This window comes from Trachinotus anak, unplaced genomic scaffold, assembly GCF_046630095.1.
Source record: "Trachinotus anak isolate AG129_WGS33_773 ecotype Australia unplaced genomic scaffold, CSIRO_AGI_Tana_v1 ptg000001l, whole genome shotgun sequence".
NCBI classification, from domain to species: Eukaryota; Metazoa; Chordata; class Actinopteri; order Carangiformes; family Carangidae; genus Trachinotus; species Trachinotus anak.
The window spans coordinates 7,414,639-7,438,443 of record NW_027273852.1 but is presented as its reverse complement, the minus strand read 5'-3'; the positions used below and the strand labels follow the sequence as shown (position 1 = coordinate 7,438,443).

The window sequence follows — 23,805 nt, the reverse complement described above, 5'->3', positions numbered from 1 at the left end:
GGACAAAAATGCTTTTAGATTAAACATCGTTTTTCAAAGGGATGTTACTTATCCAATATATTGTCCAGACAAATCTGAGGGCAGATTACTGTACAAAGGGCATAATTTAAAACATATTCCACACTGTGCTGCCATTTACATAAAATGTACGACTAAAAGTGTGGCTTCTGATAGAGAGAAAATGATCCCATGTCATGTGAACACATGAAATCTTCACTACATTAAAGTGATTTTGATGAATCATAAAAAGAAGTCTGCATGACCTCTTTTGCAACTATTTTCTACCTAAAACCTTTGTTTTGTGAAAGCTCTCTAGTTGAGAGAAAAAAAATCTAGACAGACTAATAGAACCTAATTCAGAGCTGTTATTTTTACAGAGGAAATTGAAAAGCAAGCTGCAAATGTAATACTGTGCTTTGTTGATAGTTAATGTGCGCATGGTTGACAGGAAGCCAATTGTTAGATGAGAGAGGAGGGCCTGCAAGGCAGGTCAGCAGCACGCTGGACTCAAAGCTCACTGGGTAAAATGGCTGGAGGCAAACATTGACAACCTCATATACTGTGAATCAATCGCACACACAACGAGGCACTGAGAAACTGTGTTAGAATATATAAATAGAACACCAAAGCATATAAATGCACTGTTCATATATCTGCAGTGTATGGACTCTGCTGAGAAACAATCATCATTACTTATCTACAAGCAAATGAACATTAAATAAAGGATGATGGTGAGATCAATAAAGATATCAATCCAAAGACTTAAGCCCAGAGTGGTATTTAATTTGTGTAAGACATCTTTTATTGATGTCTGTCCGGAAAATCTTTCACTTGTGCCCTGCATGAAGGTCCGGACTTGTTGTCAGCTACAGAAGAGCACTCCTGCTGCTAACAGGCTCTCGGTCTCTTGCTCAAGAACTCTAACACAGCACCACGACAAGCTGTTTTATCATTTAAATTTTTGCCTTTTATATTACCTATTAACTAACCTTCTCATTTTAGTTGCATGTCATATTTGCATGTATTGTACAATTTTTAAAGAAATTACAAAGATTTTTTTAATATAGTAATAATTTAGTTCCTGTGATTTGTCTGCTCAAAGATCAATATTTCAATGTTCTGTAAAAACTGAATTTGTGACATGAAAGATGAAAGGCTAAAACAGCTTAATGTTTTCGTTTTAATGTCTTTTGAATCATTCAGTCCAACCAAAAACATTTACAGATATGCAGCAGTGTTGATTCATGGCTGGTTTAATGTTTGTTTGTTTCCCTAAAGACAAGTGATGCACTGTGGTTGACTGACTCCCATCATTAGGTTGAAGCTCAATCCATCACTGCCCCTCACTGTCGCCTTGTTGTCTTTTTGTCTTGTTAAGAGAATGGATAGGGAATTCTCCTGCACTTGTCACTAAATGCATCAGGGTTTATTGCAGTCTACCTCGAGTGTGGGCTCATCTGTTTCCCAACTCTTTGTTGCACGCTTCACACTCCAATAACACTCTAAATCCCAGGGACAACTCCACAGTAAACAGCAACACTGAGGGCAGCATACTGATAAGCTGTAATATCCGTTTCTCATTTTGGAAAGATCTTGAATACATACCATGATCTTCCGAAATGTTTAACACAGTGTACATGGCATTTCTACAGAACGGCAAAAAATGAAAATCAATGTGTTCGTTAGGCCATCAAATTAATTTTCTGTGTGAATAACCCTCATGATGGGTGAGCAACTGCTTAACCTTGTTTTGTGTGAAAAATATACGACCAGAATGCAGGAGCAGGAGGAGAAGGAAAAGAGTGAGGACCATACCCATGTGAATGGCACTTAAAGAAGTAAAGAGTGTGTGGACTGAGCACTTTCTAATTTCCCACTGTCGCTGGGAATGATTCCAGCCATATACAGCCAGGAGAGCTGTGTCACAGAAGCCAATAATTGGAAAATCACCGCCAGTTCTCCAAATGATCCCCAATACACCAAGGTAATTTTGCTGTGTCTGAACACCAGCTAATCCAGCTTCTGAAATGGGCACTTGTTATAACGTCTGAGATAACAGGGGAGAAAATCACTTGCAACAGTGTAAAGAATAACGTCTTTGGCAAAGAATTCTGCATCATGTGCAAGGAGGTGCAGTGTGAGGATTGTGATAAGTGGATCCAACATATAATGTAATTAGAGTCATAATGACGTTTAAGAAATACCCATTTCCCAAGTATTTATGTCATAGCATCCTCCTTTTTAAACAATAGATTCCTTTCAGGGACTTTAAGTAAAATGCAAAGACAGGAAAGTAATAACACTACTAGCCAACTAGCAGCCAACTAAACCAACAGCACATGTAACCTACTTTATCCAGCAATCGATGTGCATAATGCCACCCCTGTCTGTTAGTTTTACTGTATTACGTATACGTAATTATTATTCCCATGTTCTTTGCACCACTTGTACAGTTAACCTGACCAGAGTTCTGTAAATTTTTGAGGTACATTCAGAATCTGTGCTTTTGTTTGTCCAGCCGTTGTTTTTGTTGTTAAATACTTTTTATATCTACTTGCCTGTACAATGAAGCTGTATTATGTTTGTGTTGTTTATTTGTTTTTGTGTAGATTGTTCTTTCTTTGCATGTGTGTCTATGTTTGTGTTTTTTCTGTGGAATCTTGGAATTTGGAATATATAGACAGTTTTTTAAAATAATCTTTTGAATGTACCTATTACATTTATTACAATATCTTAATCTAGTGTAACAAATCATAATGTATATATTTATATATTTTTTATATTTTTTATATTTTGTATTACATTCCTCACATCTTTATTGTCAATATTCCACATCTTTGTTGTAAATATTTTACTTTTAATTTTACCTTTGTTTTTATTTTATTCTTCTATTTATCTTCAAGTGTCTTGTTCTCACTCTTGTTTATAATCTTTTCCTTCTTCCTGTGTTAATGTTTTGCACCAAACACCAGAACAAATTCCTTGTATGTGTAAACCTACTTGGCAATAAAACTGATTTTGATTCTGATCCTGATTCTTATTTATTTTACTATATTTTATTTCATTATATGTATATTTTAACTTATAATATGGTAGCATTTAATTTAGTATTTGATTTTGTTAGTTTAATAGTGGATATCATTTTGTATTTGGTTCATCTTCTTTTATACAGGTTAGACGACTACATTGTTGCATTTGAGAAGGATAACTTAACTCAAGATCCACTTACTGGCTTTTTTGCGGCTCACGGTCTTCCCCAGTAGCTGCACTTTTCTGAAACTCAAACAGTTATAAAAATTACACTACCACCCCTCTGACCATCATTGCGCATTTCTGTGCACTACCGGCGCAGAACGACGCTACAGAATCTTTACCTTTGACCTCTGAGCGTCAGGAGGGAGTTGAACCAATCGTTTCGCTCGTTGTTGAGAGGCTCTCAAGTTTCTTGGAGGCTCTTACCCTCTCGTCAACATGGTGAGTGCAGTCATTCAAAAATAGTTTATTTACAATAAAGTAAACATCAAAACTACCAAGAGTTTATATGTGAATATTTTGCGTTAGGTTATTAACCGACTCTTTGCCTCCACAATGCTATAATAATGTTGAACATAACGGGTTAGCATGTCGTGTTAGCGCCTAGCTAAGATAGCGGCACACAGATACCGTCATGGTGCAGACTGTGTCCTGGAACTCATGCTTACTGCAAAATAAAAGTAGAAAGTTCAACATACAGTTAGTTTTGGATGTATGTATCATTAGTAAATGCATGTAAGAGTGTTCATAAACTTCAAATTCATGAATGGAGGAAGGTGTATTTAGCTAGCCGAATGGTTGACTAGCTAAGCTCTCATGTTAGCTTTAAACCTTTATGCTTGCCAGAATTTAGACAGAGTCTTCAGTCATTCAGAAAGAGCACTCGATCACAGCTACCTAGCAAGTTAGCGTTATTCTTATGCAAATAGAAGGTTTTTAACGATACCTGTGTTTGTTATCAGTGAGAAATAACGTCGGGTATGGACAAAGAAATCTGCTATTGGACAACCTGTCAGACAAAGCTAACATTATAGCTAACAGTGACGTTATGTTAATTCAATGTTCCTCTGGTGCAGTTAATGTATTCGCGCCATCGTTTACATAAAATCCCAGTAAAGTGAAATCCCATGTAACCGACTCTTTAGCGATTCTTGCTAAAATAACAAAGTATTTCTATAGAGCTTGTTCATAAGTCAATGGGTTAGGCTAGCCAGACTCATACATTTATGACTATTGTTGATAATATTGTTTTTTTTTTTATTTTGAAAACGGATATACGCTTTCATTTTCTGTAACAAAATGTGGAGCATGACATGAAGTTTATTTTCATCGTTGCTAGACATAGTAAGATGTAACCTTGAGGATATCAAGATAAAACTTATTTCATTTAAAGCCTTGACTGTTATTAAGGTGTGCTAAGCTGAAAGTAATGCAGTTTCATAACACTGCTGCAGTAAGTTTTTGTGTAGGTTATAATGTCCAGGTTTTGTTATATCTATTTTTGAGAGGTGATAAAACTTTATGGTGATTTTGGAGACTGAAGTTTGCATTGCATTATACTAAAAGACCTATATTTTGTTCACTCTCATTTATATAAATGTGGAAAAATACTACACTTTTTTTAAAACTCTGTAAATGGATATTCATCTACTCATTTGATTGTATTTCATTGTAAAAATGTAATGAATCATTTAGTTTGTACGTCATTAGACATAACAGTAATCATGTTTAGTTTGTACATATAATGATAAAACTTTATTTCATCTCAGCTACAGTACTTACAATAATATAGTAAGAAAATTTAATTTACCAATATCTTATAAACTGTTTGAATTATTACACCACTGGCTGCTGTGAGTTCACTAACTCTGTGTGGTGCTTCTTATTCATGACAGTCTTCATCGGAGGCTAATAATGGCCCAAGCCAAGCGCCACCTTATCCAGGTGTACCGCCCTCAGGGATACCTCCCCCATTTGTAAGTCTGAATGTGGTAAAAACTAAAGGTCGTCATTAATGTTTTGTCTAATCCAAAACATCTTTTTTCTCTCTTTCCCTATTCCTTTGTCAAGATGGGACCACCAGGAATACCACCTCATTTCCCTCCCATGGGTATGCCCCCTATGGGACAGCGACCTCCCAGCATGACTCCGATGCCTCCTGGTATAATTCCCCCTGGTATAATGCCACCAATGGGGGCACCACCAATGGGACAGGTGAGTCTTGTTGGAAGCTCATAGGTTTGTCTGTATGGTTTTTTTTTTTTTGAATTGTTCGGTCTGGGGCCCTGGTGGCCTATGTTTCTGCTGCTCCAGAATCAACAAAGAAAACCCAAAACAGTTACATGAAAAAGTTTTTGATTAATGTTTTTCAAACTACTGAACAGAAAGTTTTTGTATGCCTTGCAAGCTAAGCAACTCTGCTGTTCATCATGTGTAGTCTTAAAGCAATAAATCAAGTCATTGGTTTTATCTTATAAATTTTTTTTCCTGTGCAGTGAGGGAGAATTAGTGATATTACAGGTATATTTACTTTTGGTTTTATCTCAGAATAAAGTGGCAGCTAATCAAGCAAACTGTTGGCTTATTTACAACTTGTTTGATTATGTAACTGCTTTTGTTTCTTGCCCTTTTGGACATAGTTTTAGCAATGTGGCTTTTGTAAGATTGCAGAAATTACTTTGATGAGTAGTACAACATTTACATTACTGATAAACCCAATGCGCAGACTTATGAAAATGAAATCCAAGTTGTAATAAATGGTTTCCATACATTGGTCATTAGAAAACTTATTTTCAGTTTTCCTGGTTGAAAATAACTTCTACAGAAGCTAATGTGTTCAATATTGGAAAATATCAACTATATGTAGAATGTTGTTTGCTGTTATTTCATACAGCTGTTATTGTAGAGGTCTTAATGGGTTTACATGGTTCTAAGGAACCAAGACTTGATCTGCAACCTAATTCAGACCATGTCCAAATTCTGGGGTGTGTAGGGTCTTGATTTATTGCTGTGGGTCTTGGGTCTATGTGTCAGTATGCCCAAATGGATCTGAATGGACCTGAGTGTACACAGTATCAGCTCTAGTCAGGTTGTATGTCACAATCACCACTGGAGAAAACTCTGTGTTTTGAAAAGAAAGAGAGATGTTAGTTATGGTGACAGCTCTCATTCTCTTTATTCTGTAGTATTTTATTAAATGTATTTATTTTTCATTTGTCTTAGTTTTCATTATTGTCTAGTTTTATTTTATACTTTTATATGGGTAACATTTTTTCATTTTCAAAAAGCAAGCATGTTTGGATTTGCGCAGACCCTACTGAAGTGTCAGGCAGGTTGTAAATAAAAGTTTTCATTATACTGAACTCATGTCATATATCATTCAAACAATCCTTGAAATGGAGATAAACCAAATCAGATAAGGATGCAAGGCATCTGGCAGCTTTGCTCTGAAGAGGGAACTGAAGCTGAGCTTATTTTAGGAAAATCAGTAGACAGTTTTTCAGAATTTGATTCATAGTCTTAAATAGGTCAGATGGGTTCTCTTTTGTATATCTATCTGCTTTTTTCCACTGCAGCTGCTTGTCAATTGATTGAATTAATTGATAGCGCATCATGTTGCACCAGTGTTTGTGTTCTGGTCTGTGCAGGTCAACCACGTTTTGGATCGAGTCTAATCATCCTGGGGTTTATTTTGAGTCGGGTCTGGCTGTGATCTGGTTACCCTCAGATCAAGTGTCTCTTTTGTAAAAATGAATTTATATAAGACCTCTAGCTCTTAGTGTTCTAAAGAGATGCCACTTAACTGAAGACAGTTGCTTGTGCATTGTGTTAAACCTCTGCCACTGGTTGACAGAATACCACTGAGATAGTCATGCTATTTTTAAAAATATATATATTTTAATTTTTTTATCTAAAGCCAAAATGGGTCACATTTAGCAAATATATGTGATCCTGTCACAGGGGGTTGTTTGATCAAAGTGCCAGCAACACAAGTCTGAAAAGGTGGTATGGGGAGGTAGTTTGGAGTTTGGTGTGTTGCTGCTTCACAGATCGCAAAGCTGTGGCATCACACCAGAAATAAGCACAGCAGACTCCGTTTCAGTCTCACCTTCTTCTTCCAGTTGCAAGCAGCGTTCCTCATAGACACCAACACCCTGTCTCACACTGTGTCTTGATACTTGTGCCTGCACTAGGTGGTATGGAAATGCCAGATGAATATTTCATGATGCTTCTTTTATTAGATGCCAGGCATGATGCCACCTATGATGCCAGGGATGATGATGCCCCCTCGCATGCCAGCTGCGGCTGTACAACCAACGGGACCGGTAACTCTCCTCACTATTTTTTCACCAGTGCTCTGCTTCACACTTCTTAAAAATACACTGCAATCTGTGAAATGCTAAATGAAGCATTTGCACAGCAAGTAACACTTATTTTACATATGATTGGATGTAATTCCTTAAAAAAAACTCTACATTCTTAACCACAGATTGAAATGAAACAGCTGAAAAACATAATTAAATAGCATCTGATAAAAATGAAAATTATCACCTGCGTGCAATATGTCCCTTATTGTCACTTTTTGGTTTTGGCGTTGGTACAGCTGTGAGTAAGTATAATGAAACATATGAGCCCTTCACTGTTGATGTTCTGTTAATTTTTCTTTTTACTGAGTAGCAAACAAGTTATGCAAATGAGCAGTCTGATATATTTGTTGTAAGAACACCCTGGCAGCTTCAGAGATCATAAGACATACACTTAATCAACTCAAGTATATTTTTGCATCTTTGGGGTGTGGAGGTTTGTACTAATTAGGAAAGCTTTGTCAGTTACTGTGTATGTTGAATAATTAGTCTGTATTCCCAGATGTGCTGATGTAAACTTCAAGATTTGTGAGTGTTTCTTGGAAAAATAATCAACTGATAAAATTGTCTTTTTCCACAGCCTGGTGTTGACTCCACAGGTAAGATCTGTGTTTGATAAAACAAATTCTTGCATATTTTGTGTCATTAGAAATATAGGTTCAGACTAATTGATTTTTTCTTTTTTTAATCCTCACAGCTGCTGCACCTGGAACAGCTGTAAGTGTAATGTTATTTTCTTTCCCTGCACTAATTACAAGTTTACAATTTTGGGTTCTCTTCATTAGCGCCAGTGTTTTGACTTCTGTCTTCTCAATATCTCCAGTCTTACAACCTTTCATTTGTTCCTTCGTCTCTGCAGAGTACAACAAATGGCTCTCCACAGGAAGAACAGCCAAAGAAGGTTTGTGCACATTGAAAATGGAAAGATTGATGTGAAAGACTTGGCAATATTGACTGGGAACTGTAAAAGCATTTAAAATTGAACCCAAGGTGAAATGGTTTCTTGCTCTGTTTCTTTTTTTTTTTTTTTTTTTAATACTTTTAACGGCTGATTCTGTTGTTTTTGTTCTCCTCAGAAGTCCCTGTGGACTGAACACAAATCACTGGATGGGAAGACCTATTATTACAACACAGAGACCAAGCAGTCCACATGGGAGAAACCGGATGAACTCAAATCACCTGCTGAAGTACATACTACTGTCTCTTACAGAGCTTGTTTAAAATCTGCTAGTTAAGTGCCTCGAACCAACCATTTATTTATTCTCTTAGATATTCTCTTACTCCTTTTAGACAAAAAAATGTAACATATCTTTTCCCTGTCTTACTTATATTACTTATTTATCAGGGACAGTACTGCACTTTAATAAAAAATAATTGAATTATCATTGTACCAGATTAAGACAAGGTTGACTATGTTTTATCCACAGACCCATTTTCAGAACATTAAAAAGCATTGGCTGCATATATTAAAACATCTCTCATACTAAATACAATTACATTGATTGCGTGTACTTTCATTTGTCATTGTATCCCAATTGACATACTTTCCCATATGTATTTTCCCCTTTTAGCAAATGCTGTCTAAATGCCCTTGGAAGGAGTATAAGTCAGACACAGGGAAGCCTTATTATTACAACTCTCAGACGAAGGAGTCCAGATGGACCAAACCTAAAGAGCTGGAGGATCTGGAAGGTAAAGAGTTGCTTTCTGATGATGTCAAACCTGTTGTGAGAAAGGCATTGATGTTTCATCCTGAGCGCCATGGATGAGCCTTTAACAGCATGGTGAATGGCAGGCCGCTGGCTTGTTCTACGAGTGACGCCATGCATTACAGGGGTTTGGGCATCACTGATGTACAAGCACAGGAAGTACAAATACAGGAGCACATGGTGGCTGCTTCAGTACATTTATCTCTGTGCTGGTCTCTTATCTGCAGTGAGCTTTGAAATGAAAACGAGTAGCCTAACAGCTGTCTCCTTTTGTCTGTTCCAGCTATGATCAAAGCAGAGGAGAATGGGTAAGAGCCTTGTTTTTTACTTTTGGTTACTCTTCACTGCTACAGCTTGGATTATGAGCAACAAATACAATAGTCATTAAAAGTTATTAAAACTCTCTTTATTTTATTATTAATACCACCGTGTATTTTATTTTCATTCGGTAGCCCTCCATATCCCAGCCAGTTACATTATCCTAACGTTCTTATAATCATGTGATGTGGTTTCACTGCCATGCTCTGATTTCAGACCGACAGAGGCAACAGCCCCTGGTACCACCACAGCTCCTGCAGTGCAAGCAGATAATACAGCCACTATGGCGACCGTAATGGAGGCGGAAACTGCAACAGCAGTCTCAGAGGAACACCTGTCCCAGGTGGCTGTGCATCACACACCTGAGGTCAAGACTGCAGATGCACCTGTGACATCCTCAGAGAGCTCAGCTGCCACAGAGGCCACAGCCAGGTAAACAATGATGTCTGATACAGAGACAGGTACTATCGTCAGTCCTACACACATATACAGCAAGCCAGAATCACAGGGTCACAGTGACATGGGGATTATCTTTCAACTTAATGTATACATGAATGAGGGGGTCTATTTTTGTGTTGAATTTGTCTAATGTAGGTCACTGGATGTGATAAATGGTCACTGACTTAAATGCAAGGTATTCAAATATCATCCTTCCTTTACCCTCAGTGTTGAAGTCACAAAGGAAGAACGGCCAGAACTTCAGAAGAAAACTTACAAGTGGAACACAAAAGAGGAGGCCAAGCAGGCCTTCAAAGAGCTGCTGAAAGAGAAGGTGAGAGAGGTTGTCAAGTTGGGTTAACCTGTAGATGAACTACAGGACACACGGTGTAGGAGAGTGTGGAGACTGTGCTGTCTCTGTAGGGAAGTCATGAACATTTATGTTAGATGACATTTAACTAAAACTTCCATCTGCTTGATTCAACACAATGGTCTGGACACGCATTAGTATCCATCAATATGCTTTTAGCTGTGGCTTGGTTGGTCAAAACAAAATTTCAAGACTTAACTTTGCATGTGCCATTGTACCTACTAAAACTACAGGGCAGAGTGGAGCTCAGTTAGCAATGCCAAATATTACAGGATTTAAGGCTAGCTTCAGTTTGCCACAGATTATGTGCTTGTTTTGAAATTTAAAACTGTTATGTCCAGTACAGCATAAATAAAATCAACATCAACTGGCTACTTCTTTGATTAACAATGTGGGCTTTGGATTAGAGCCAGAGGAACCATACTAAAGATTACCTTTGTAGACAAAACTCATAGTCCACAAATCTGCCTCATAATTTCAACAAAGTAACTCCAACAAGTGCTTTGATATTTGAGTTGTACACCAGTACACTATACACAGAAGGTCTTTTTTCAAGATTGATTTCTCCATCTCTTTCCTAATGCCTGATGTATTTACCAGCACATGCTTTGCATTCTGATCTGGATCTAATCCCTGTCCTTCCTCATGAGCCCCTGGGAGGTTTTAGCAGGATTGTTGAGGTTCACCTCCTGTTGCTTTGGATGTGTTGTGTGTTCAGTTGCAAGGTGGTCTAGCACCACCCACCTTGAATGCTTCTATATTTAGGCTCTTTTTAATTTTGTGCACAAAGCTCTCCTCTGAGATTGCTTGCCATTTCCTGCAAGATCTTAATGGCTCTGTCTTTATGATTAGCTTTATTGGATCAAAGGCACGGGGCTTGCTGGGATTAAGACAGTGAGAGAAAGTGGCATGCCTCAGTGAATTAGAATAACTGTGACAGCTGACAAGACAGAGGCACGCGGTGGAATCAGTTCATAATGGATGAAGGAGTCACTCCCTGGGAGAGGCAAGCGGCAGAGGGGGCACTTCTTTGAATTATTGCCACTTCACACCTCTTAACCCAGCATCTATTAGTAATTAAGAAAATGTGTTGAGTTCTAAGAGCCAAAGCAGCAGAGCTCATTGTTTCTCCTCCTGTCTCACGTGCTTTCTCTAACAAAGGGCAATAAGACTATTTATTTTCTTTGATCTAATGTTTTAATATGTTGGAAATTTCACATAAATTTAACAACTTAGTTTGAGCTCACAAGCTGTCATGACTTTGTCTTTATTCCAGGGTGTGTCCTCAAACTCCTCTTGGGAACAGGCTATGAAAATGATTATCAATGATCCTCGCTACAGGTACACTTTTCTCCCATGATGAGTTTATCCTATCTACTGTACAATAGGGGTGAGAACAATCCCGTCTCTAACCTCCAATTTCCTACTTTTCTTTATCACCAAAGTGCCCTTCCCAAACTGAGTGAGAAGAAACAGGCATTTAATGCCTACAAAGTCCAGACAGAGAAGGAAGAAAAGGAGGAGGCTAGAATTAAATACAAGGAGTCCAAAGAGACCTTTCAGAGGTTCTTGGAGAACCATGAGAAGATGACATCTACCACCAGATACAAGTGAGTGCTGCAGTGATCCCACAATAAATGTGTTGGATTTTTTTTCCTCCTGCATTGATTTGTGGTTCCCCGAATTGTCAATATGATTATGCAGATGAGATGACTGAAAGGTAATCTATGGCTTCTGCACGCCATCATGTAGTTATAACACTGTTAGCTTCCACTTAAACTACTGTGACCTTAGAGCTCATCACACTGTTGCTGAATCATGTATCATGTACATCACAATTTAGTGAGTGAACAGGCTGAAGTGATTTGCTAGTGATTTTCAAAGGTGCATATGACATTTTGGGTTTGAATCTAATTAACCACCTTCTGTTTTATCCAATTTCTTGCTATTTTCAGTGAGTTTCACACATAAATGCAACAGAGATGACAGACACAAAAAGAAAGATTATCTTAATTGTGTTTGTTCAAGAGTTTTTCAACCATAAATATGTCTATTCTGCAGTTTTGTCATTAGTCTTACATGAGACATCCAGTTCAGCAGCACTTTTTGGTTTGGCATTGGGTTGAAAGTCTTTGTGACCGACAGAGCGGACGGACGGATTGACTGGTGACCTTGACAACGGGCCAGTTTCAGAGTTCAGCTGGCACTGGGGCCGCAATCTGGGATGGCACACAACAGGCAGTTGGAGAGTGATAGCAGGGCTGTCTGATTTTGTGCGTGCGTGCGTGCGTGCGTGCGTGCGTGCGTGCGTGCGTGCGTGCGTGCGTGCGTGCGTGCACATTTAAAAGCTTATTTCACTGCGGTCAACCACAGCCTCCGACTTTTCTGAGCATCAAGTTTGCAGCATCAGTCAAGGAGATGAAATGTTCAGTGCACATCATGAAAGGCAGCTCCCTAAAAAGTTCAACTGTACTTTTCAAGTTTTTATTAAGATTTCATTAATTTTGTAATAACTCTACACAACTGTGCATCTAATGGCATGTACTAAGTATTAATGACCAACATGTTGAAGGAAGAGTTGGCCTGTGAAATGCTGCCCTCATGTGGATTGTGTGAAAACATCCTAAATACACGTGTGTGTGTGTGTGTGTGTGTGTACGTGTGTGTGTACGTGTGTGCATGTGTGTGTGTACGTGTACAGAAAAGCAGAGCAGATGTTTGGTGAGCTTGAGGTGTGGAGTTGTGTTCCAGAGAGAGACAGGCTGGAGATCTATGAGGATGTGTTGTTCTACCTCGCTAAGAAAGAGAAGGTAAGGTGTCGTTCTGCAGCCAACGGTCTGTCCACGTTTCAGTCAGCGTGTTTATCATAATGATGTACAATCATTCATCTTTCATGTCTTCATCATATTCCAACAGGAGCAAGCCAAGCAGCTGAGAAAGAGGAACTGGGAAGCTCTGAAGAACATTCTGGACAACATGGCCAACGTCACCTACCGCACCACCTGGTCTGAGGCCCAGCAGTACCTGCTAGACAATCCCACCTTTGCAGAAGATGAGGAGCTGCAGAGTATGAGCGCAGAAATTCATGTTTTAGTTTATACTTTATAGTCTAGAAAGTGTGAACCTTACTATATAGTAAGGTTCCAGGTTCCCTTGGTTCTATGCAGCCCTCTTGATAGTGTTGTTTTTCTGTTGACAGATATGGACAAGGAGGATGCCCTGATTTGTTTTGAGGAGCACATCCGAGCGCTGGAGAAGGAGGAGGAGGAAGAGAAACAGAAGACTCTTCTCAGGGAGAGGAGAAGACAACGCAAGAATAGAGAGGCTTTCCAGGTGAGAGGGAATGGATACTTACAAACATAATGGAAGTCACTATGCCAGGAAAAGAAAAAGCTGGTCTGATTTCTCATGTTGCAAAGAATGTTGCAGCATTTCCAATCTGTTTGTTACGTCAGCTGTTGTGCTTTTTTGTCCCCATTTCTGTTGAAAAAGCTTTAATAATTATCTAAAAGGATAAATTCTATTCATTTAAACATGGGATATCAATTGTTGTCCTGATTTACATTTGTCTGTTTTCTCTCAGAAATTTCTAGATGAGCTCCACGACCACGGCCAGCTTCACTCCATGTCTGCCTGGATGGAAATGTACCCAACCCTCAGCTCAGACATCCGCTTTGCCAACATGCTGGGCCAGCCGGGTAAGACAGCAGGCCACAGCACACGTGGCTTCACACGTCTGTATGAGCTGAGTGCTCTGAAGCACGTGGATGTGACATGCAGATAACAGCATGACATGAACACAGAAATAAAGCATACACAGCTCAGGATGTAAATACTTTATGAAACACAGCAGTGCACTGTTGATCAAGTTTTATGTTTTATCCCAGTCACTTTACATTTCCTTTTTGTTTACTTTTCCCAAAATATCATTCAGCCACATCTTTTTAAAATTTTTATTCTGTATTGGCTTCATTGTTTTTTTTTTATCATCCTTGTTGTGTGACTGTCTTGGACTGCTGAAACATGAAACAAAATATTTACACTATTTTTTTTTTTTACTTTATGGCATCTACTGTTCAGGTTCCACTCCCCTGGATCTGTTCAAATTCTATGTGGAAGACTTGAAGGCTCGCTACCACGATGAAAAAAGGATCATCAAAGATATTCTTAAAGTGAGATTATTAAAACTCTGGTGCTAAATTTATAAATATCTGCCATACTGTCATAGGAGCAAAGCCTTCACTGTACAGCTGCACATATCAATTTCTCCTCTGAGAGGTTTGTTTTGATGTGAGTATATTTTTACAAGTTATTTTATTTCATTCCCTTCTCTCCTTCACCAGGACAAAGGCTTCCTGGTTGAAGTCAACACCAGCTTTGATGACTTTGGATCGCTCATCAGCTCAGACAAGAGAGCCACCACTCTGGATGCAGGAAACATAAAGCTGGCCTTCAACAGTGTAAGACTCCTGACCTACATACATTTTTCCTCCCTAGCTTTTCACATATCCTTCATATACGCTGTGGCCACTTTTAGGGACACCTGTTCAAGTTATTCCAATTCAGAGCATCAGCTCTGCAAAAATCTTTACATCTGCAAAGTTAATAATCTTCAGTTTTTGTTGACATTGTCAGAAATGTGTAAATTCTGTTTTGTGTTATATTATATACAATATGCAATTATATTTAATTGTAGTCTAGTAGGGGTTTTCAAAATTTGCTCATCCTCATTTCATACATATGGGGGCAGGAAACACTTGTGAATATAAAGCAGTCTAGTACATCATCAGCACTATGACATCGCATTCGATTGTACAGTTATAGTGTCTGAATGTGAACTGATGCTGGTAAACACAGTATGATAACAGGAGATTCCAGTCACTGAGTTTAAGGTGTAAACTGAGCTTCACTTGTACACTTGACTTGTAATCAAGGTTTATCAAATTGTATTGTAGAGAACTTTTTAAAATCACCTTTAAGTTAAGGCATTGCTCTTGTTCTCTAAGTTTGTATTCATTAGTTTAACCCACTTTACAACCTCTGTCTGAGTAGTTACTGGAGAAGGCTGAAGCCAGAGAGAGGGAGCGAGAGAAGGAGGAGGCCAGGAAGATGAAGAGGAAAGAAGCGGCCTTCAAAAACATGCTGAAACAGGCCACACCACCGCTGGAGCCCGAGGCTACATGGGAGGGAGTACGTCATTTGAAAAATATTGTTATATTTTCACAGCACAAACTGTTTACAATTATAGCCGCCTCTCCACTATTTAGTTCTATTAGTTTCTAAATTATCTGTAAAACAGTAGGTGATTTTTTTTCTGTTTTTATTGCACTTAGTGTCATATCATTGTACTTGATGTTTTGTGATGACTCACAATTTAACATTTCAGGTAAGAGAGAGATTCTTAAAAGAATCTGCCTTTGAAGACGTGACTCTGGAGTCAGAGAGGAAGAGGATATTCAAGGACTTCATGCATGTCTTAGAGGTAAGGCTGTCATTACAGCGGGAATGGGCAGAATTCATTTATCATTCATGATGATGGTGTTAAACATGGTACTCATTATTTCAACAGCACGAATGCCAACATCACCACTCGAAGGCAAAGAAGCACTCGAAGAAGTCCAAGAAGCACCACAGGAAACGTTCCCGCTCTCGATCAGTCAGTAGTCCTCATCACTGTGCTTAGACTAGACAATGAGCTGTGGGCAAACAATTTTGCAATCAATAATCTACCCCCTACGTCAGGCCTCATTGATCTCTAAATTACTTGACTTTAATGTTTTTGACAGGGCTCAGAGTCTGAGGATGAGGAATATCACAAGAAGAAAAAGAGGTCACAGTCCAAATCCCCCTCTGAACGCTCTTCTAGTGGAGAATCTGGTGAGTGGGTTACACAGCTTAGTGAATCTATTTATCATCATATAGAAGAAGTGCAGTGCAGTTGACATTTACTGACAATTTCCTCCTGAAACCAGAGAGAAGCTATAAGAAATCCAAGAAGCACAAGAAGAAGGGCAAGAAGAGACGCCACAAGTCTGTAAGTATATAGGAAGACCCCAAAATCCATTTACTGTGTATAATCTGAATGTGCACGTTGTGTTTGTATGCACACTGACTGTGATTGTGGCAAACAGGTATCACCAGATTCTGACAATGAGAAGAAAGGAAGAGAGCGCGATGGGAAGCGTGAAAAAGATCTGGACAAAGATAAAGAGAACGACAAGTCTCGGGGGAAATCTCGCTCCGACTCCAAACAGAAGTCTCCTAAAAGAAAAGCAGCCAAAGAGGAGGTAAACTTTCTTTATTAATAAATCATAAACCGTTTTAATTCCAGCAAGCTTACTGGCTGTTTTTAAGGTTACCTGTTTAAGTTCAAATTCTTTAATTGCTGCTGCATTTGGCCTTTTTGTGTGTGGGAAATTTATGGGTAAAAAGCGAAAGTTGCTAAACTTAAGTCAAGTTTGTCTTCAGTTTGTTTTATCAGACACTGTTTCAGGTGACCAACGCTTCTGCAACAACAATTTTATATTTATCCCACTTAATTGTCACATCTCACGGTGTATTACATCACCATGTCTTCATGTTTTCCTATGTTGTAACCAGGGCGGCTGGGATACGTCAGGCAGTGAGCTGAGTGAAGGAGAGCTGGAGAAAAGGAGAAGAACTTTACTGGAACAGCTGGACGCACCTTGATGATCACAGTTCTGCAACCCCTTTGTTGTAATTGTACACTTCTACAAACATGCATTCCCCTTCAAGCTCATCTGACTGCACAGGTCACACCATTCTGGACTGACTGTGTGATGTAACATGGTATGTAATGGGAATAGGCTACACTGAACTTACACACATAACTTGGTAAATAATTTGACATCAGCAACAGCTGATCAATCACTAAACATCAGGTTGTCCTTTTGTTGCTTTTGTTAGCTTTAAGATTTTTTTTTTTAGTTGACTGTAGTTGTACATGTTTTCCATTGCTGATCATTTTTATATTCAATTAAAAGCATATCTTAACGTCTGACTGACTGTCTTTCACCTGGAAATGTAGCAAGAAAACAGACACTTGTCCACAAGCCCAGAAATATTTCTGATTTGATCCAACACAACTGCAGCTGTGTTTTCGATGAATGATCCCAAAAGGTTTCAAGTGGAGCATTTTGTTAAAATTGATATACTGTAGTTAAATGTAATAAAATGCTGTTTCAATGGATGACGTCTTTAGGTGTTCAGTGCAGTTAAAGGTTGTCTTATTTACTTATTTGTGTAGTTTCTTACAGTAATGAGACAGGATTACTATCTAACCAAACCCTTCAAAGTAGCTGCATTATTACCTTAATGTGGCTTTAGAATGGAGCCAGTTCACCATCAGATCATGCTGTTCTACCAGATGGGAAAATATAACACTGTAATAACAACTGTCAGTAACAATATTGTGTTTTCTGTCAATTCTCAACCATCACCAGTTTTCAAGAAGAGAATAAGACAAAAGTAATTCAACATAAACAAATCTATAATGAATGTAAATAGTTTATTTCATCATATTTGTTGAAAATCTCATATCACCTAATTTAAAAAAAATGTGTTATTTTGTAATAAGCACAAACTGCCTAAAATACATTTCTGGTGAAAGTAAAAAAAAAACAAAACAAAACATGCCAGTATTATCCAGTTAGAGAAATGACACTATTACAGAGGGTGGAGTTGAGATAAAAGCAGTTGTACGGCAGCACATGCTTCAGTGGAGATAAACTGTCAGGTCAGCAGGATGCATCACTGAGCCACAAAACCCGCTCATCACAGCTCAACAAATACAAACAGGTGTAACTGTTACAATGAGGCCATGAAGCTCAAATGTTTGAACACTTAAAAAAAAAAAATCTGAACATGTTGCATGTTTGTGTAGCTGGCTTTGATGCACCTGTGACGCACCCACAAGCAAACTCAGTGATCCTCCTGCACGACACGAGATGTGATTTAACACACTACTGTAGATTTCTGGCTGCATTTGGTTCAATTAAATATACAAACATGGAAACAAAAACTATAAGTTAAAATAACATTCAAGTTGTATAGCACAAGGCAATGAAAACTTTTGTTTAAACAATATGTACAATATTAACCATCAGGTAATGTGAATAAGTAAAAAAAAAAAACAAAAACAAACAAAAAACATGGTTTGTAGCAAAATATCTGTACATTTAGGAAACTTTGTGTTGTGTACTTTAGTTTCGCCATGTTCTAACGACTGTAGACACACATTAGATGGAAACATGAGCTTCAAGGAATCTTCTCAGTGGTTAAATACTATACATTAAAATTACAATAAAGTGAGTAGACAGTAGCCTGGAATATGATTAACCTGTAAAAACGTTTACAGAGATAAAATGCGAAGTTATATCCAGTTTTGACAATGAGATCATCCAGTAGGCTTCAGTATCTTCTGTGCAGTTTCTATGCTTGGTAGAATTTTTTTTTTTTTTATGTTGCATTTTAATTTGTTCCCAGAAACCATTCAAATTGCTACGCTGCTACAGAAATGGACGGCGGAGTTTTAAGTAAGCAGGCTGCCTCTTTTATGGATTAGGAGCTAGAGTCAGACTTGATCCGATAACTGTAACGAAGAGAAGACAGTATGGAGAGGTCTGATATATACAGTTCACATTAGCCTGGTTTTGTTTTGAAAATTATTTTTCATTCATTTTTCATCTACCTTATACTCAACTTTAGTACAAATATAGATTTTTTTTATTATTTTATTTTCACTTTCTTCCTGCCTGATCATCAGCCCTTGTAGTAAAAGGTGAGATGGAAGTCTGTATAGTAAGAGGAATGGAAAAGAGCACCGAAATATACCAAGATATTACTGAGTATCCAACTCATCACTAAAAGATGCAACATTTGTAACAGCGAAAGGGAACGCGTCCCATACATTCTACATTATGTTTTCCAGGAAGCATCTGTTCATGTGGCTGTTAAAGCCACCGCAAGTCCAGTTTTACACGTCCTCAAATTAAAGCCAGGTCAAATTGTATTGCTCGAAGTGGCGATATTAAAAACAGTTATCGGACAAACAGAGGACAACGTGACATTAGACCACGAAAATAAGTTCAGGCACTTGGCTTGTCTAAGGTTTCTGAACCAACCTTTCAGACACTTTTCTTTCAATTCAGTCCCATACATGTCCCAGTCCTTCATAGTGAAAAGCTGCTATGATACCACAGACATGGAATAACATGTATTCTTATGTAATATATATACATACTCATCTCTATGGTTGCTACAACACTTGTCATCTTTCACTTATCATCCGTCGCTCTGCATCCAACCTACTGTCTCTCCCTCGTTTCACATCCTCACCAACCCCCCCCCCCCCCCACCTTCCGGCACATGCACCTTTCCCTCGTCACATGACCACTTCGCCGTTGTTCACCGGCCGCAGGTTCTGATCATCAAAGCGCCTCCTGACACTCCTCCGCACAGCGTCTGCTCGCCTGTAAGGCTGATTCCTCAAATCTGAGAGAGGAGAGTGGGGAAGAGGGGATTGGGTGAGGGAAGGGGGTTTGTGGGGTGGGGTGGATAAAAGAGCCGTCAGTCATCTTGTCAGGGTGATTTGATGAGCCCACATGCTCATAGTGCTGGTAGCCTGTCTTTCAAAGCAGCGTGAGGTCTACACAGGAAAAAAAAAAAAAATCCCCTAAGGTCAGCTGTCTCTGGGTATTACAACTGAGACAAGCCACGGGGTTTAGATTTGTAAGCCTCTGCCAGAAATCTAGAAAATCTGAGATGCTTCATAAAAAGGTGAAGAATCTACTGCAAAGAGTAACTGTTTTTTTTTTTTTTTTTTGCATTAGACATTTAAATGTTCTGTTATTAAGGAGGTGTAATGAAGAGAAAACAAAGGGACAGGTAGGTGAATGCTGTTTGAACCCTAAATGAGAAGACAGTAAAACAGGAAGGGAGGTAATAAAGAGATGCTTGCCAGGTTTGGGACACATCCACCACTACAGAGGTGCTACTGGAGGAGTTCCTTACCCTCGAGTAGACATTGGGAAATTTAGTAATATTATTCTTCTTTAGGGCTAGATAAAGAGAAGACAAAATGAAGGTTAAAAAATGGAGGAGGAGGCGACTGACCAGAGCACGTCAGCCCAACATTTTCACACTGGCTTTGCACAGAGAGCGCTGCGAGAGCAAAGCAGAGTGGCAGCAGGCTGCGCAGGGGAAAGGCCAGAGTGGGGTAAGAGCGTGAGAAGGGAAAGAGCTGGAGGATGTTAACTGGTTCAACTGGCAGGGAGGAGGACAGAGGGGGGATGGAGTAGAGAATCAGAGCTTATTTAGGTTTTTTTTTTTTTTTCTGTTACTAAACCCAGGCTGCTTTGCAGAGTGGCTACCAGCAGGAAAGACAACAAGCCTCTTTCAAACTTCCAGTACAAGAAAACTGAAAAAGAAGTAACTATGGTTCCAGGAGACAGCAGGATTATGTTCAACAGCCTCTTCACCAAAAACCACAGAAAGCAGGCATGCAGTCAGCTGATTACTAATCAATTACCACCAAACAGGTACCAGCGGTTGCGTGTTAGTAACTCGGACTGCAAGTGTAAAGACAGACTGGTGTAATGCAAAAACATTATTTATATGCAGACATCATGCAGTGCGTTAGTGAGCCCGCCAGATGGCAGAGAGTCATGTGACTGAGAGGTCGCCTCTCAGCGGGCGGCAGGACCGAGCACAGCGTGTGGGCTAACTAGGAGAGCAGGGGTGCATCGTGGAAAAGGGGCAGGGATGAAGCGGTTGGCGTTCAAGAAGCTGTATCAACAGCAGTCATGATAATGTTATAATGAACACACAAACATTCATTTCTGATTAAAACAATGAGTGAAACACACAGGAAATGGCAAATTATAACGCCACAGGTCACACCTGCCATGTAGATAATGATTGAAGCTCGTATATATGCTTATGTATATAACAAGACGGTACTGCAGCATGTTGGGTGCTACTGACCAAATTGGATCATTAAATTTAAATCTAATGAGGGATGAACTCTTAACGATTTCATTCACAAATTAGTATAGGTTTTCCGTATACCACCACTAGATGGCAGCACCCAGCTGGACATTTCTTCCCCTGTACATGACAGGGGAAAAAAAAAAGTGCGCTCCACCACTTTGAATCTCCTGACAGTACAGGTAAGAGTGACCTTGGAGACTGTTCTCTCTGTGACATTATGCTTTGCCATAGCTGATAAAAAATAATGATGATAAATGAGGGTGTCACACTTCATGCAAGTGGGCAGAGAAAACCATTACCCCCAACATCTTGTCATGCTCAGGGGAGGGAGAGAATACGTGAACACACACAAACACGTGCTCTCAGACATGTGTGCGTGTTTCCAAAAAAAAACAAAAAAAACCACGAGATTCCAGCACAGTGCACGTGCACAGGTCCGGGAGTGTGAGAATGGAGTGTCACGGTTAAAAGAGGAGTGTGAAGAGGCATGCAAAAGGAGGGAGGAGAGAAAGACTTAAAGAAGAGAACATTTTGTTCCAGCAACCTTTGAGAAGAGAGAGAGTTCTATAAGCTTAGTAATGGTACTCCTCATTGAGGGGGGGCTCGCAGAAGAACCGAGAGCCGCGCTTGGCTGTGCGGGCGGTAAAGGGCACTGTCTTCAGCACTGCATTGACAACAACAGGGACAACAGCCAGGACAAGACAAGACAAACACAATATAAGAAAAGCAGAATCCTACAGGGGTTTAGCACTGGTTAGCACTAAGCAAATACCCAAAAACAGCATCAGGAGGGGCCGGGTGAAAGATGTGGATTCTAGCTGTTTAATGCTCCACTGGAGAGCCCAGCAGGCTGCTCGTGAGCAAAGAAACTGACATTATTCCAGAGTAATTCATTTTGCTACAAAGGGTGTCTGGCTTTGTTTGAAAGACTCTAAAAAAAGTTTTATTGTTACAAAGACTTCAATCTGAATTTCAACTGCCAAGGCCAGTGGTGGAAGAAGCATTGAAAGACTTAAGAGAAAGTAACAACACCACAATAAAAAAATATATATATATTTAATTACAAGTAAAAGTACTTAAGTATTAGCAAAATGTATAAAATGTATTAAATAAAGTCCTAATTATGAATAAAAGACTTCTGTGAGTGTCATACATAAGTAATTGCATTAATGTGTAAGTAGCAGTCTATTGTAGTAACCGGAGCTGACTGTAATTACTTTAAAAGCAACCCAAACAGCACATCATCTAGAACAGTACTTTACGCTGGCTGATATGTTTCTATGTAAGATCTTATTTTCCAAAGTTAATTGTAGATATTGAGCTAATATCAGCTTATATTAGCTTATTGCAGATATATCGGTATCTGTGTATATGTCAGTTGATAAGCAACAAGAAATAGCAGTACAGAAATGCTGACACTGGGTTTGAAGTAATTTCGAAACAGTGTCTCTGACACCATTATATAATTTGTCCACCAGAGAGCACTGACTAGTTGATTTATTTCAATGGTAAAATGTCCTCCTTAGTATGTATCTTGCTCAGAATTAAAAAACTCTAATGATCTGTATCAAGATTTTGTAAGTTTTGAAATTATTCAAAAAAAATTAATGAGAATAAAAACCAACAGATATATCTTTTTTGAATCACCAGTGTCATCAGTGTCAGCCTCAAAAATTCAGTATCAGTCAGGTAATATTGGAGATCAAATACATCTAAGGGAATAAAAGTACAATATTTGCATGTAAAATTTAATAAAAAACATGCATTAAGTAGCATAACTTGGAGATGTGATAATATATGATACAAGTATCTCTAAACTGTATTGAAGTACAGCACTTTAATGAAAGTACTTAGTTACATTCCACCACTGCCTGTGGCAGGTTTTCATCACCTGCAAGTAAACTCATTCATGAATATTCTGGGAGCTAGTCACGACCCGGCCCTGTCTACATACAGATGGTGTTACAAAGCAATGACAGAGCAGATAGAGATCTGGATTAGCTGGACTGTCAGTGCATGTTTGTACTCATTAGGTAATACCTTCAGTTCTCAAACATCTGACAGCTGAATTTTGAAAAAGCCAAAGTCATTGTGTTAGTTGCTTTAGATTCCCTTTGTTAAAGACTGAATGTATAGCACAGGAGAGGACCTTCATGCAGAGCGCCCTGTGTGTGTGTGTGTGTGTGTGTGTGTGTGTGTGGTCACAGACGGCAGCCAGGCCCAGGTGACGTTACCTGTGATGATGTCCTCAATTGCCCCATCTTTGCCTTCGTAGACGTGGCGGCTGTCTTTCACCTGTTTCCTCCTGAGCTCCTGGATCAGCTCTTGCTGCTGCTGCCGCTTGCTCTTATGAGATGGAGACTGAGGAACACACACACACACACACACACGCACGCACGCACACACACACACAGAAAAACGAGTCATTTAACATCTGTTCACATCTGTTAATAAGTCTTACTCTCAGTCACATTTACATTCTATTCTACAAAGGATTCTCCCACGCATCATTTTCTTTTCTTTGGCTCCACTCACTCCACTTCATTCTAGCCTTCGTGCACGT

At 39.0% G+C, this 23,805-nt stretch overlaps 2 protein-coding genes across 9 annotated transcripts in view; one reads left to right on the top strand and one right to left on the bottom strand.

Moving 5' to 3' along the window:
• The first annotated feature begins 3,363 nt into the window (after positions 1-3,363).
• Positions 3,364-18,092, top strand: prpf40a (PRP40 pre-mRNA processing factor 40 homolog A). 2 transcript variants are annotated; one of them, XM_071469651.1, is made up of 27 exons: positions 3,400-3,474; positions 4,929-5,009; positions 5,104-5,247; positions 7,275-7,358; positions 7,978-7,996; positions 8,095-8,114; positions 8,257-8,298; positions 8,474-8,584; positions 8,969-9,089; positions 9,390-9,414; positions 9,641-9,856; positions 10,091-10,196; positions 11,509-11,573; positions 11,678-11,842; positions 12,934-13,042; positions 13,149-13,299; positions 13,432-13,565; positions 13,816-13,930; positions 14,313-14,404; positions 14,576-14,692; positions 15,285-15,422; positions 15,619-15,714; positions 15,802-15,888; positions 16,019-16,109; positions 16,205-16,266; positions 16,364-16,519; positions 16,833-18,092. In XM_071469651.1, exons 1-27 carry the CDS (start codon positions 3,472-3,474, stop codon positions 16,920-16,922), a joined length of 2,640 nt encoding a protein of 879 aa, XP_071325752.1. In that variant the 5' UTR covers positions 3,400-3,471; the 3' UTR covers positions 16,923-18,092. The 2 variants fall into 2 exon arrangements, with proteins under 2 accessions (XP_071325832.1, XP_071325752.1); XM_071469731.1 differs by lacking the exon at positions 4,929-5,009 and having other exon boundaries at positions 3,364-3,474.
• The window catches only part of fmnl2a (formin-like 2a), a 50,980-nt gene continuing 44,916 nt past the window's right edge, over positions 17,742-23,805 (bottom strand). For 2 of the 7 annotated variants that reach the window (XM_071469183.1, XM_071469440.1), the window contains 3 exons: positions 23,477-23,603; positions 21,787-21,906; positions 17,742-19,745 (listed from right to left, as the gene is read on the bottom strand). In XM_071469183.1, the coding sequence (XP_071325284.1) occupies positions 21,815-21,906; positions 23,477-23,603 (219 nt within the window). In that variant the 3' untranslated portion in view covers positions 17,742-19,745; positions 21,787-21,814. Of the gene's footprint in view, positions 19,746-20,211; positions 20,312-21,786; positions 21,907-23,476; positions 23,604-23,805 lie in introns of all 7 variants that reach the window. The other 5 variants (XM_071469101.1, XM_071469358.1, XM_071469021.1 and 2 more) reach the window with 3 other exon arrangements.

Bases quoted from the DNA above. Each gene is read 5' to 3' on its own strand.
- prpf40a (XM_071469651.1), top strand. The intron at 9,090-9,389 runs GTAAAGAGTTGC...TGTCTGTTCCAG, and splicing joins AGAGCTGGAGGATCTGGAAG to CTATGATCAAAGCAGAGGAG. The intron at 9,415-9,640 runs GTAAGAGCCTTG...CTCTGATTTCAG, and splicing joins ATCAAAGCAGAGGAGAATGG to ACCGACAGAGGCAACAGCCC.